General features: G+C 35.1%; 2 protein-coding genes across 2 annotated transcripts; both read right to left on the bottom strand.

Moving 5' to 3' along the window:
• Positions 1 to 3038: 3038 nt before the first annotated feature.
• On the bottom strand, positions 3039 to 8049 carry LOC143449188 (uncharacterized). Its single transcript, XM_076949284.1, has one exon. It carries the CDS (start codon positions 8013 to 8015, stop codon positions 6435 to 6437), a length of 1581 nt encoding a protein of 526 aa, XP_076805399.1. The 5' UTR covers positions 8016 to 8049; the 3' UTR covers positions 3039 to 6434.
• Positions 8050 to 8054: 5 nt separating this feature from the next.
• LOC143448579 (uncharacterized) lies at positions 8055 to 10793 on the bottom strand. Its single transcript, XM_076948386.1, has 2 exons — positions 10314 to 10793; positions 8055 to 10255 (listed from the first exon to the last, which is right to left on the bottom strand). Exons 1-2 carry the CDS (start codon positions 10791 to 10793, stop codon positions 9626 to 9628), a joined length of 1110 nt encoding a protein of 369 aa, XP_076804501.1. The 3' UTR covers positions 8055 to 9625.
• Between the last annotated feature and the right edge of the window lie 3485 nt (positions 10794 to 14278).

The following is a 14278-nucleotide window of genomic DNA, read 5'->3' as shown; positions in this document are numbered from 1 at the left end:
ATTTAAAAATTTAAATTCGAAAAGTTTAAAACAAAATTGTAATAACAATTTTTGCTGTGACAATTGGTGGCATTTATGTGTTTCATGTAATTGGTTGAAGTTGCGAGCTTACATATGGAAAATATCGATTGTATGCAACCTAACATTGGTTTAATTTAAAGAAGTTCCTTAAAGAAATTTACAGCATGTATTAGCAGTATGATAAAATTATCATTTAATATGTCAATGAACTAATATTTTAACAAGCCAGCTCTTATATACCAGTGATCACACGAGTTATGCTAATTTCTTAAAACCGAACACGTTCACATTTTTTTACTCTTGTACTTGCTTACTTTGCACAAAAAAAAACGCTGTAATCATAACAGCAAGAGACTATACACCACAAGTATAGGCTAGATCAGGAGTGTCCAACCTTTTTCCTTAATGGGCCAAACAGATGATAGATTCTCAGACAGATTTTATACATAGGAAACAGTATAAGTATAGGCTAAATTGTAATGAATGTTGTCGCTGCTCAAGACAAAACAGATGTAAGCCAGCTTTGTAGGCTTATGATCAAGAAAAAATAATAAAATTAAATAATTTTAAAATATAGACGTCAGATATTATCTGTATAAACGTTATGTGTTAATAACATGAGCAACATAAATAGCTGATGTCCATGTTGGCATGGCAAAATAACAACAAAACAACATTGATGCCACCTCAACTTGTATCAATGGCTTTATTCTCTAATACGGTGAATTTCTACTCTGAGAAAAGACCAGTGCATGGAACAGTGTGTGCGTGTTTTTGCACTAAATGACTGGCACAGAAATTCCTAAAAACACTAAATTTTTAGCTCATAAAGAGATTGAATTATTTAATTCCTCTGTAATTTCACAACTAAATGCCCATAATTGCGCACTTCTAATGACTGTAAGTAAGGTGGCCATGATCCATGAAAGGTTGAGAACCACTGCCCTAGGGCATTTCTGTTCCACACTGGACGTGTTTGGATGGAAAATTGCAACAAGGTGAATCAATAGCCTTTGTATGCGCAATAAATTTTAACTCCACACGCACTTAGCACCCCTGACTCTGCAGTCTCAATCTGCAATGCCCATTCGACTCCATTTAAAAATTGAATTTGAGGGTTCATCAAACCATTTTTTCAAAAAACAAAAAAAATGGAAACAAAACTTTTCTATTAAATAACAAGGGTTTCTACTTTCTAGTGCCAACAGCCAGACCTATCGATCATTGCGATTGGGTTTGTGCCATACCTGGCTTCTTGTTAACCTGTGCGTCCTATACCATGTTTAGCATTCTTGAACAAAAACGGTAATTACCCTTTTACGCGACCAAAGTTTACGATGAATAAATGTGATGCATAGATATCTTATATATAAAACCTAGATATCCAACTCCGGCTGAAAAGTGAAGTAAATCTGCGAAGACACTTGCTCCCTAAAGCGTTGGGTTAGAGCAAAGCAAAGGCTTTAAGCTCGTTGTACATTGGATTAGTTCTGTGTAGCCCTAATTCTATTGAAGTTTTTCGAAAGGCCGAGGTGTTTGTACCGCATTATCACTGACTGTTTTTGTAAATATTTGTATTTTTGCGGTATCGATGAATAAGCTTGCCTAAGGTAATTGCCTATCGGTACCATTTAGCATAATGCAAACGGGTAACCCTTCATTAGAGTAAGAAGTATTTTTATATATAAGTCGTCTATGAGATGACCCCATGGCTTTTAGATTATTATATTACACCATATAGACACAAATTACACGTTGACACAAATTACTACGAAACTGCTTTAATTGAATATCAGTTTAGTGCAGCAACCATCTATATTAAACCATTCAACAGAGCCCATTTTAAGCCCCACTTATTACATAAAAGCTCAAAGTTATTGAATTAGACAATGGAAATTTTTGCTATACTTGCGACTGTAAATATTTTTTTAAACTATTAAACTAATGCTGTCTTCGCAAACCAACCCGAAGCTAGAAAGTTGAATATGACATTGAACTTTGGATGTCCGACAATTTATTTCAAAACTGAGAAGAACTCTGTATTGTACATCACCAAAACAGAAACAAAATTAAGAAATTGGAAAGTATAATTATATTATCGAATGCTATTTACCAACTACAACAATGCAAAGCTGTATTTTACTTAAGTGGAAAATACGATGTTGAAAAAGGTAAAATTGGAAATCCAAAACAAAATTTACTCGGATACAGAATCAGGGTGAGAAGCTCCTAAATATTTTCTATGAACGCCACTTAGTAAAAGCTTTCTCACAATACTCGCATAATTATGTGATCGTGACCTATTTGCTGTCACCAACTTCCTTCAACTTCCCATTAACTAAAATGATTTTCACACTAAGGACAGTAGCGTGGGTGTTCTCCAGTGTAACTTTGTAAGTGGTCATTTAAGTTTGCAAAGTGGCACATTGCGAAAAAGATTTTCTTGTTTAATTTCGTATCGGTTCATTTCTACTTGTGACACACTTGCCAATAATAATTGCGCATTCTTGAATGAATAGTCATGTAAGTACATAAATTGCAACTTTGAGTAAATGATTTGTGATAAACATGACACAGACATGGTCGTTCGAATGGGTTCTGATCTGACTGTGCAAGTCATAGCTGAAATAAAATTCATTGTTACACACCCGCTATTGACAAGGTCACTTTCCAGTGTGGATTCTCAAATAAGCCTGCAAATCTCAATTTCTATCAAATGACTTGCAAACCTGGCATTAATAAGGATGCTCTCCAGTGTGGGTAGCAGTATGAGTATGCAAATGGCTCTTTTGGGAAAATGACTTTTGACATACGTGGCATCGATAAGGTCGCTCCTGAGTATGGATTCTACTATGATCTTGCAAATGGCTGCTTCTGGTAAATGACTTGTAATGAAAAGTGGTTGAATGGTACCTTAGCCTGTAAGGTTTGCCCACTTACACTACAAAGTCTATTTCCTTGTGAATATCTTAACAGTGAACTTTGATAGACTTCAGCAATAATGACACAGGAATGACTACTGTATAATCTGATTATATTTGAAGCTTCTTTGAACGAATACATCAAGATAGAACATTATGACAGCAACAGCACAGAGACATGTTGCGGCGTTGAACGTACGACTGAAAAGGGTGAATTAATCAAAATGCACGCACAAGGGAACAATCGATTACGTCACGCAGTGTTATGCTTCACTGATTCGATAGACGAGAATTCTATGTAGTACACAATTTTATATTACATTAATTGATATATTTATCACATAACCTTCCCCAAGAAAAGATCGTAAGTTTTGAAAAAACTCACGATTTTTTATGATCAGGATAAAAACAATTCTCGGTGAACAATAATTAAAACAATAGTGTTGATAACAAAAGTCAATATAACACGTAAAATGTAGATTACATAACAATAAACGTTGAAACATAGTTACAATGCAATACATATTGGCAATATATTCGCAAAAAGATAGTAATATGTTTTCTGTAATTTATAAAGCAAAATTATTATACAAAACAAACAATGATGACATTTATGTCACGACTTTAAATAGAAAACAGAGCACAGGATGTCATTTGACACATCACGCGTATGCTAGCTGTGGTTTCTTGCGCAGGATAGCAAAATGAGGAAACGGCTGCAAATGTTTCATCTCACATGTCGTGACGCCGATTTCCGTAAATAACTTTAGTATAAAATTCTCTTATGCTCACGCGATTTCAGCATCTGGTTTTACCAGTATAGCTGTGTGAATATTTCACTTGGAAATACGCGTATTACAAAATATATATAAAATTAGTCAAATACGTTTTGTAATTGACATTCAACATAGTGTATCGGTGTTAGCCTTGGGCATTTGTTTAACCTTCGAAAACAACCGCTATGTTTTAAAGCATAACAAAATAACACAAAGAAAAATTTCTCCACGGCATGACTTAAACCGTTTAGAGATTATGGCCACTAAGCCACCATCATTTAAGGTAAACTACACAATAACGCTATAATATATACCACATAGAGAAAAAAACAAACAAAAAATCATTACTAAATGTCCAAATACCGACAAAGTTCCTTTACTGGCCTTCCACGCGTCGTGGATGGATCAGCGTGCTTTGTGTGTCGGTCATTCTTGCATTCGAAGTTGGTTGAATTCCAGGCGATTCTTCGTCACCGTCGTTGTAGTTGATTTGTTCGAATATCATATTGTCGAGATGTATGTCGGCTAGATCCAATGAGTGTTGCATGGGTTTTAGACGATACATATCTTCGAAACTTCTAGTCTGAGATCACTAGACTTCTCTCAACCTCAAATTTAATTGTTCATAGGTTGCTCAAAAAAGAAAAGCGTAGTTCTCAGCTATTTCGGCTCCACCACACTTGTAATGGAAATGTCTTTTTTTTATCGTCAATTCGTCCTCACTCGGCTGCATCAGTTTGTAATGAAATGGTGGTATATGTTACCTTAGCCTGTAAGGTTTGCCCACTTACACTACAAAGTCTATTTCCTTGTGAATATCTTGACAGTGAACTTTGATAGACTTCAGCAGTAATGACACAGGAATGACTACTGTATAATCTGATTATATTTGAAGCTTCTTTGAACGAATACATCAAGATAGAACATTATGACAGCAACAGCACAGAGACATGTTGCGGCGTTGAACGTACGACTGAAAAGGGTGAATGAATCAAAATGCACGCACAAGGGAACAATCGATTACGTCACGCAGTGTTATGCTTCACTGATTCGATAGACGAGAATTCTATGTAGTACACAATTTTATATTACATTAATTGATATATTTATCACAGACTTGTGGCAAGCCTGGCATCGATAAAGTCATTCCCCTGTGTGGATTCTCATATGAATCAGCAAATCGCTGTTGCTGGTAAATGGCTTTTGACACACACGCATTGATAGGGTTTTTGTCCGGTATGTTTAGTCATGTAAGTGCGCAAATGGCTCTTTTGGAAAAAGATTTGTGACACACCTGGCATTGATAAGGTCGGTCACCAGTGTGGATATTCATATGAGTTTGCAAACTGCCATTTTGGGTAAAAGACTTGTGACACAATTGACATTGCTAAGGACGCTCACCTGTGTGAGTTCTTTCGTGAGTATTCAAGTTTGCTTTGTGTCGGAATAATTTATCACAAAACTTGCAAAACAAACATAATGCAACCTATAACCGTAATGGGAGTCTTGGGAAAACACATACTTGTGATCTGACACTAATGGTAGTGATGTTTCTTCGGTGGGACATTGCATTGTTCATGGTTTCAGTTTCTTTTGTTTCTTCCATCTTCATATCCAGTCGCATTGATTTGAAATCTTGTGATATCATATTACTGATTGTTTTCAATAAAACACCAACTTGCACTTTGTCTGGACGACACTCCATGACGGTGAATTAATAAGTAGTAAAATTATTTTGCAAATCTGTATGTCTTCTAGTTAATAACATGTTACACACCTGGCAGATATGAGGTTGCTATTAGGAGGGAGTTATCATATGAGTTTTCAAATTGCTGGTTTGGGTAAATAAATGTTCACACAACTGGCATTGATCAGGTCGCTCTCCAGTGTGGATTCTCAAATGATTTTTGAAATATAAGCTTTGGGAAAATGAGTTTTCACCCTCATTGTATTGATAAGTTTGCTCTCCTGTGTGAGTTCTCAGATGAGCTTTGAAGTTTGTTTTGCGTTTGAAGGATCTGTGACAAAAATTGCAAAAAAATTTTTTGGTTTTGTTATTTCCAACAAACAGCTGAGCATTAACTTTGCAAGCATTAATTCTATCACTAGCGCTTGGTTCATCGAAAAACATTTCTGCAGAATCACTGCATTCTTCTCCTGAATTTCTTTCAACACAACTTTAAGGATCAACCATTTTAATTGTGGCAGTTACTCCAACCTCCGATTGTTAAGAAAACATTTTTGAAATGGATAAACTTGATCGATTAGTTTCAGAAACATCCCAGTGCTGCAACAGCAAAGGTTTTTCTATGAAAGCTTCAACAAGAGGAAAAACTGATATAGTCCCTGAATGAACTTCATGAAAAAGCAACCTATTTGTCAAAAAATAACCACATAGTGCAAATTTATGTTTCATGACACATACGAAGTTATTGATAAAAGTGGACAAATAAAACACAAACAAATGGATGCAGCATCTGGATAAATGGTTTGTAAATTTTTTTCAAAGCTAATTTTTTGTCCAAAAATCTTTTTGAAATATTTACATTGCCCCAATGTGAGTTTTAACATGTGTTAATAATTATTGTTTCAACGTAATTGACTTGCGACAAAAAAACAAGCATTGTCAATGTCACTTTCCAATGCGAAAAATTTCATGACTCCGCAAAGTGCTCTTTTGGGAAAATCAATTTTGACATATACGGCATTAATAAGGTCAATCTCCATTGTGGATTTTCATATGACTTTTTAAATGGTTGCTTTGGGTAAAAGACTTTTGACACAGCTGGCATTGATAAGGTCGTTCACCAGTGTGAATTCTCATATGATGTTTTAAATTGCGGCCATCGGTGAATGACTTTTCACACACCTGGCATTGATAAGGTCGCTCTCCAGTATGGATAACCACATGAGCTTTTAAAATGCTGCTTTGTGTGAAGGACTTTTGACACACATCGCATTGATAAGGTCGCTCTCCAGTGTGGATTCTCATATGACCTTTTAAATGGTTGCTTTGGGTAAATGACTTGTGGCACACCTGGCATTGATAAGGACGCTCTCCAGTGTGGATTCTCATGTGAGTTTTTAAATGGCTGCTTCGAGTAAATGACTTTATACATTCCTGACATTGATAAGGTCGCTCTTCAGTATGAGTTCTCATATGAGTTTTCCAATTGCTGCTAAAGGAAAATGACTTGTCGCAAAAATCACATTTGTAAGGTTGCTCTCCAGTGTGGATTCTCATATGAGCTTGCAAACATCCATTCTTGATAAAACACTTGTGACAAATTCGGCATTGATAAGGTCGCTCACCTGTGTGAGTTCTGATATGATTATTCAAACTGCTGCTAATGGAAAATGACTTGTGGCACACATCACATTGATAAGGTTGCTCTCTAGTGTGGGTTCTCATATGAGTTTTCAAACTGCTGCTAACGGAAAATGACTTGTGGCACACATCGCATTGATAAGGTCGCTCTCCAGTGTGAGTTCTCATATGAGTTTCTAAACTGCTGTTAATGGAAAATGACTTGTCGCACACATCACATTTAAAAGGTCGTTCTCCAGTGTGATTTCTCATATGAACTTGGAAATTGCCATTCTGGATAAATGACTTGTGGCACACATTGCATTGATAAGGTCGCTCACCTGTGTGAGTTTTTAGATGAACATTCAAGTTTCTTTTGCATTTGAATAATCTTTCACAAAAATTGCAAGAAAAATGCTTTTCTTTGTTATTTCCAACAAGCAACTGAGCATCAACTTTGCAAGCATTAGTACCTTCAATTGCAGTGGATTTATCGAAAAACATCTCCACAGAATCGCTGCATTCTTCATCTGAGTTTCTTGCAACACAGCTTTGTGGTTTAACAATTTTGACTGTGGCATTCACTCCAATATCTGATTGAAGAGGAAATTTGTTTAACATGGATATATTTGGGTCATCAATCTCAGTCTGTGAATCCTCATACTTTTCCAACAGCAAAGGTTCTTGTTTGATAACTTCAACAATAGGAAAAACTGGTGCCTTCTCAGAATAAACTTCCTCAATATTAAGGCTGATATCTGATTTTACAACTGTTATTTGTGATGTTTCTTCAACTGGTATTGCATTGTTCATGGTTTCAGTTTTCTTTATCTCTGCAAGAAGTGTTGAAATCACATCTTCCATGCTTTCTTGCATTTGTACAAATTCCTTCCTCATATCTTGCCGCATTGATTTAAATTCTTGTGAAATCATATCACTGATTGCTTTCAATAAAACGTCAACTTGCATACCAACTGGATGAGACTCCATTGTCTGATTATTATTATACAATTTTATAATCTATTTCCTGAAAAGAACGTAAAATATTTGAGGATTTTCTTGATAGAGGAAAACTGATAATATGTAACCAAAACTGTTGAAATAAAAATAATAAATCTAAATAATTTTCTCTACATTTACTACAAAGTAAAGAACAGCAGTGACTGTCACATACAAAAACGAAAAATAAAAGATTCCCTGTTGCTTTGAAAAAATGTTTATTAAGACTTCTGCCTAGTTTCAACATGTAAAACACACAAAATCATCTTAAATGACATTACACACCAGTTTGACCTAAACTAACCCAAATTTGGCACACCATAAACATTACTCAAATCAATTAAAAATCTGAGAGCAACACATTTACGAAAGTTATATCCGAATTAATTGTTAAGTCTGTTTGATGTGTTGTTGAAAATCACTGATCAATGACCATTGATTTGATTGAAACATTTTAGGTTCACCTCATATCATCATATCATGATATTTGTACTAGTAAAAACTATTCCAACCGTTTCAACAGTTTCGTTTATGATATCATTGTTTAATTTATTGATGATTGGTAACGTTACGAAATGCCTTGCTTGGTTGAGTTTTCAACTTGGTTAAACAATCGTTTTAATATAAACAATGCCTCAGCGGGATGCGATAAAATTTGCTCACACACAATGTTAGTAGACATTACTTTGTCATACTGCTAAAGAATTCAAGGGAAAAGACAAACAAAATGCAATGCATAACGGTAATAGGAGTCTTGGGAAAACACATACTTGTGATGTTTCTTCAGTGGAACCTTGCGTTGCAAAAATGGCAAGAAAAATGATTTTCTTAGTAATTTCCAAAAAACAGCTGAGCATCAACTTTGCAAGCATTGAGCAAGCATTTGCCCTGGGTTCATCGAGAAACAGTTCTACAGAATCGCTGAATTCTTCATCCGAATTTGTTTCAACACAACTTCAAGGATCGACAACTTTAACTGTGGCTTTTACTTCAATCTACGATTGATGAGAAAACATATTTGAATTGGACATACTTGGATGATCAGTTTCAGAAACCTCCCTATGCTGCAACAGCAAAGGTTCTTCTTTGATGGCTTCAAAAAGAGAAAAAACTGAAGCATTCTCAGAATTAACTTCCAGAAAAATCAAACTATTTTCCACAAACAACCACATACATTGCCCCAATATGAGTTTTAATAATATTATTAATATTAATAATAAATTTTAATACAGTGAATTTACTAAAAGACTGATTACCCGAAAAATCCTCCATGGGGCTCTCTGAAATTTTGCATGTCAATTTACTATGCTTTGAACTGGCATTTCAAAAAACGCCATAAAAAACCATGATTCAAAATTTTTTACAGATTTTGGCATAATTCTGCACGCGACATGGGACATTGAAGCACGTCAACTGCTAAGGCTATTCCCAGGCTGGAAAACAACATCTTCCATGCTGAATTCTGATTGGTCTAAACATGTTTTCTAAAGCTCTACGTAGGACATCCAACAATTTCATAGAGATCTGAGTATTAGGTGTTTGACGCCTACTTTACAATAATCGCTTCATTGTAAATAACTTTTGACAAAAAATAAACCTTGTTAAGGTCGCTTTCCAGTGTGAATAGTTTCATGATTCCGTAAATTGCTCATTTGGGAAAATGACTTGTGGCACACCTGGCATTGATAAGGTTGCTCTCCAGTGTGGATTCTCATATGAGTTTTTAATTGGCTGCTTTGGGTAAATGACTTGCGACAAACCTGGCATTGATAAAGTCGCTCTCCAGTGTGAGTTCTTATATGAACTTTCAAACTGCTGCTTGCGGAAAATGACTTGTGGCACATATTGCATTCATAAGGTTGCTCAGCATCGTGAGTTGTCATATGAATTTTCAATTGGTTGCTAAAGGTAAATGACTTGTGGCACACACCGCATTGATAAGGTCGCTCTCCCGTGTGAGTTCTCAAATGAGCTTTCAAACTGCTGCTTTGGGTGAATGACTTGTGGCACACATCGCATTGATAAGGTTGATCTCCAGTGTGAGTTCTCATATGAGTTTTCAAATTGCTGCTGACGGAAAATGACTTGTGACAAACTTGGCATTGATAAGGTCGCTCACCTGTGTGAGTTCTTATATGAACTTTCAAGTTTCTTTTGCATTTCAATGATCTATCACAAAAGTTGCAACAAAAATGCTTTTCTTTGTTTTTTCCAACAAACACCTGAGTAATCTACTTTGCAAGCATTGATTCTTTCAATTGCAGTAGATTTATTGAGAAACATCTTCACAGAATCGCTGAATTTTTCATCTGAGTTTCTTGCAACACAGCTTTGTGGTTTAACAATTTTAACTGTGGCATTCACTCCAATATTTGATTGAGAAGGAATTTTATCTAACATGGATATATTTAGGTCATCAATCTCAGGCTGTGAAACCTCATATTCCTCAAACAGCAAAGGTTCTTCTTTGATAGCTTCAACAAGAGGAAAGTCTGGTGCCTTCTCGGAATAAACGTCCTCAATCTTAAGGCTGATATCTGATTCTACATGTAATGGTTGTGATATTTCTTCAATTGGAATCGCATTGTTCATGGTTTCTGTTTTCTTTGTTTCTGCAAGAATCTTTAAAACCATATCTTCAATGTTTACTTGCAATTGTGCAAATTCCATTTTCATTTCTTGTCGCAATGATTTTAATTCTTGTGAAATAAGATCACTGATTGCTTTCAATAAAACATCAACTTGAATTATGCCTGGATCACACTCCATGGCTTGATTGTTATGAGAAACTTAAAATGTAATTGCTGAAAAAAAAAAAAAAATCTAAAATTTTTTAACAAAAAAGCTAACATTATAATACGTTATCTACAATATGAGTAATAATATAAAAATTTAAATTCGAAAAGTTTAAAACAAAATTGTAATAACAGTTTTTGCTGTGACAATTGCTGGCATTTATGTGTTTCATGTAATTGGTTGAAGTTGCGAGCTTACATATGGAAAATATCGATTGTACGCAACCTAACATTGGTTTAATTTAAAGAAGTTCCTTAAAGAAATTTACAGCAAGTATTAGCAGTATGCTAAGATTAGGCATTTAATATGTCTTTTTAACCAATATTTTAACAAGCCGGCTCTTATATACCAGTGATCACACGAGTTATGCTAATTTCTTAAAACCGAACACGTTCACATTTTTTTACTCTTGTACTTGCTTACTTTGCACAAAAAAAACGCTGTAATCATAACAGCAAGAGACTATACACCACAAGTATAGGCTAGATCAGGAGTGTCCAACCTTTTTCCTTAATGGGCCAAACAGATGATAGATTCTCAGACAGATTTTATACATAGGAAACAGTATAAGCTATAAGGCTAAATTGTAATGAATGTTGTCGCTGCTCAAGACAAAACAGATGTAAGCCAGCTTTGTAGGCTTATGATCAAGAAAAAATAATAAAATTAAATAATTTCAAAATATAGACGTCAGATATTATTATCTGTATAAACGTTATGTGTTAACAATATGAGCAACATAAATAGCTGATGTCCATGTTAGCATGGTAAAACAACAACAAAACAACATTGATGCCACCTCAACTTGGATCAATGGCTTTATTCACTGATACGGTAAATTTCTACTCTGAGAAAAGACCAGTGCATGGAACAGTGTGTGCATGTTTTTGCATTAAATGAAAATGACTGGGACAGAATTTCCTAAAAACACTCAATTTTTAGCTTATAAAGAGATTGAATTATTTAATTCCTCTGTAATTTCACAACTAAATGCCCATAATTGCGCACTTCTAATGACTGTAAGTAAGGTGGCCGGGTACAATGAAAGGTTGAGAACCACTGCCTTAGGGCATTTCTGTTCTACACTGGACGTGTTTTGATGGAAAATTACAACAAGATGAATCAATGGCCTTTGTATGCGCAATAAATTTTAACTCCACACGCACTTAGCATCCCTGACTCTGCAGTCTCAATCTGCAATGCCCATTTGACGCCTTTTAAAAAGTGAATTTGAGGGTTCATCAAACCATTTTTTCAAAAAACAAAAAAAATGGAAACAAAACTTTTCTATTAAATAACAAGGGTTTCTACTTTCTAGTGCCAACAGCCAGACCTATCGATCATTGCGATTGGGGCTTGTGCTATACCTGGTTTCTTGTTAACCTGTGCGTCCTATACAATGTTTAGCATTCTTGAACAAAACGGTAATTACCCTTTTACGCGACCAAAGTTTACGATGAATAAATGTGATGCACAGATATCTTATATATAAAACCTAGATACTGTATCCAACTCCAGCTGAAAAGTGAGGCAAATCTGCGATGACACTTGCTCCTTAAAGCGTTGGGTTAGAGCGGTGATTCCCAAACTGTGTGCCGCCACAGATTCTCAGGTGTGCCGCGAATCTTTTTGGAATTTTGGAAAAGAACTGTATAAATATTTAAAATAAGGCATGCAGACAAGCATAAGCGACTTAAAAGCTTTCTAGCTGCTTCAATAGCTGAGAAATAAGCACATGTGACGATGAAACCAATTATGGCATTATCGATAGAGTAGGGTAATTTTTTAAAGCAACATTTCTTCTCTTGTAAGTGTGCCGCGAGCGTTTTCTAATTTTTCTAGTGTGCCACAAGCTGAAAAAGTTTGGGAACCACTGGGTTAGAGCAAGGCAAAGGCTTTAAGCTAATTGTAATTTGGATTAGTTCTGTGCAGCCCTAATTCTATTGAAGTTTTTCGAAAGGCCGATGTGTTTGTACCGCACTATCACTGACTGTTTTTGTAAATATTTGTATTTTTGCGGTATCGATGAATAAGCTTGCCTAAGGTAATTGTCTATCGGTACCATATAGCATAATGCAATCGGGTAACCCTTCATTAGAGTAAGAAGTATTTTTATATGCAAGATGTCTATGAGACGACCCCATAGCTTTTAGATTATTATATTACACCATATAGACACAAATTACACGTTTTTTTCACTTTTCAATAACTCGTTTATACGTTCAATGTATGGAGATAATCTAAAGTTAGCCGCTTAGACTGTAAGTTAACCTTTATTTTTATTGCTTTTTTGCTATTGAATACTGGGTGGTAACACATACAGATAAAGAAAATGACGGCATTTGAGACGTTGTGGTATTTATTACACAACGCGTTTAAACTTGTTTTTGTCGGTCACCTTCGACATCCAATCGCCAAATTGACCTTCGTCATACGCTTTCACTACACGAGATGCACCCAAGCATTGATACTCATAACCCACATGGAAAAGTTAGCTGGTATGAGCAAGTAATTTTTATCTACGACGCCTGCTCACTTAGCAAACTTTCAAAGATATGCAAATTTTTGAAAAGGTATTTGAACATAAGTCCACCCTTAATATCATCTTTTGTTGTTGTTATTGTTGCCGTTTTACCATGTTAACATAGACATCAGCTATTTATGTTGCTCATAATATTAACACAATGTTTATACCATAGATATCTTATATATAATATAAGATAGCTAAGCCATAATGCCTTATATATAATGTAAGATATATATATCTTACATATAAGATATCTAAGGTTTATACAGATAATAATTGATGTCTATGTTTTGAAATTATTTAATTTTATTATTTTTCATTTATTATATTGCAACATTGTAAGCCTACAAAGCTGGCTTAAATCTCTTTTGTCTTGGGTTTTTGTTGTTGCTGCTAGTGAACAATTAAAAAGGAAATATTTATTTTGGGTTTAGCTAGGGCTACCATATGTCCTCTTTTCTAAAGAAAAATAAATTGTCCTCCGAGGACAGTGAAAAATGCCCAAATGTCCTCCTTTTCTGCATTTTGCGCTTTCTTTCTTATATTTTCAACAGAATTATAAGTTTATGTGACTTTTCGGCATGAGGCCTAAGCCAAGTCAAATGACTTTTCATTGACAGCATGAGGTCTAATCATTAATTTAGAGTCTAAATTTTAGACAAACAACTGTGTCTTCTGATGAACTGCGGCAGAAGTATCCTTGTTTCAGTAAGCGACATAATGATTTTGAAGCTGAATGCATTACTTGTGCATATGCGTATAATTAAATTATCCAAAACATGTGATAAATTCTTTAAACGTAAAACTCTATTTGCATTGTACTTGCTGGCGAAATTGTCCTCTTTTTGGCGATGAAAAGATGGTAGGCCTAGTTTAGCTGACACTATTTCATTGGCTTTCAACCTTTTACATGGAATACCTAAATGCTACC

The sequence above is a fragment of the Clavelina lepadiformis genome, chromosome 3 (assembly GCF_947623445.1).
Source record: "Clavelina lepadiformis chromosome 3, kaClaLepa1.1, whole genome shotgun sequence".
Taxonomy (NCBI): Eukaryota; Metazoa; Chordata; class Ascidiacea; order Aplousobranchia; family Clavelinidae; genus Clavelina; species Clavelina lepadiformis.
This window is presented reverse-complemented; position numbering and strand designations above follow the sequence as displayed.

Bases quoted from the DNA above. Each gene is read 5' to 3' on its own strand.
- LOC143449188 (XM_076949284.1), bottom strand. From the start codon at position 8,015: ATGGAGTCTCATCCAGTTGGTATGCAAGTTGACGTTTTATTGAAAGCA.
- LOC143448579 (XM_076948386.1), bottom strand. From the start codon at position 10,793: ATGGAGTGTGATCCAGGCATAATTCAAGTTGATGTTTTATTGAAAGCA. The intron at 10,256-10,313 runs GTGAAGATGTTT...CTTGCAAAGTAG, and splicing joins ATGAAAAATTCAGCGATTCT to ATTACTCAGGTGTTTGTTGG.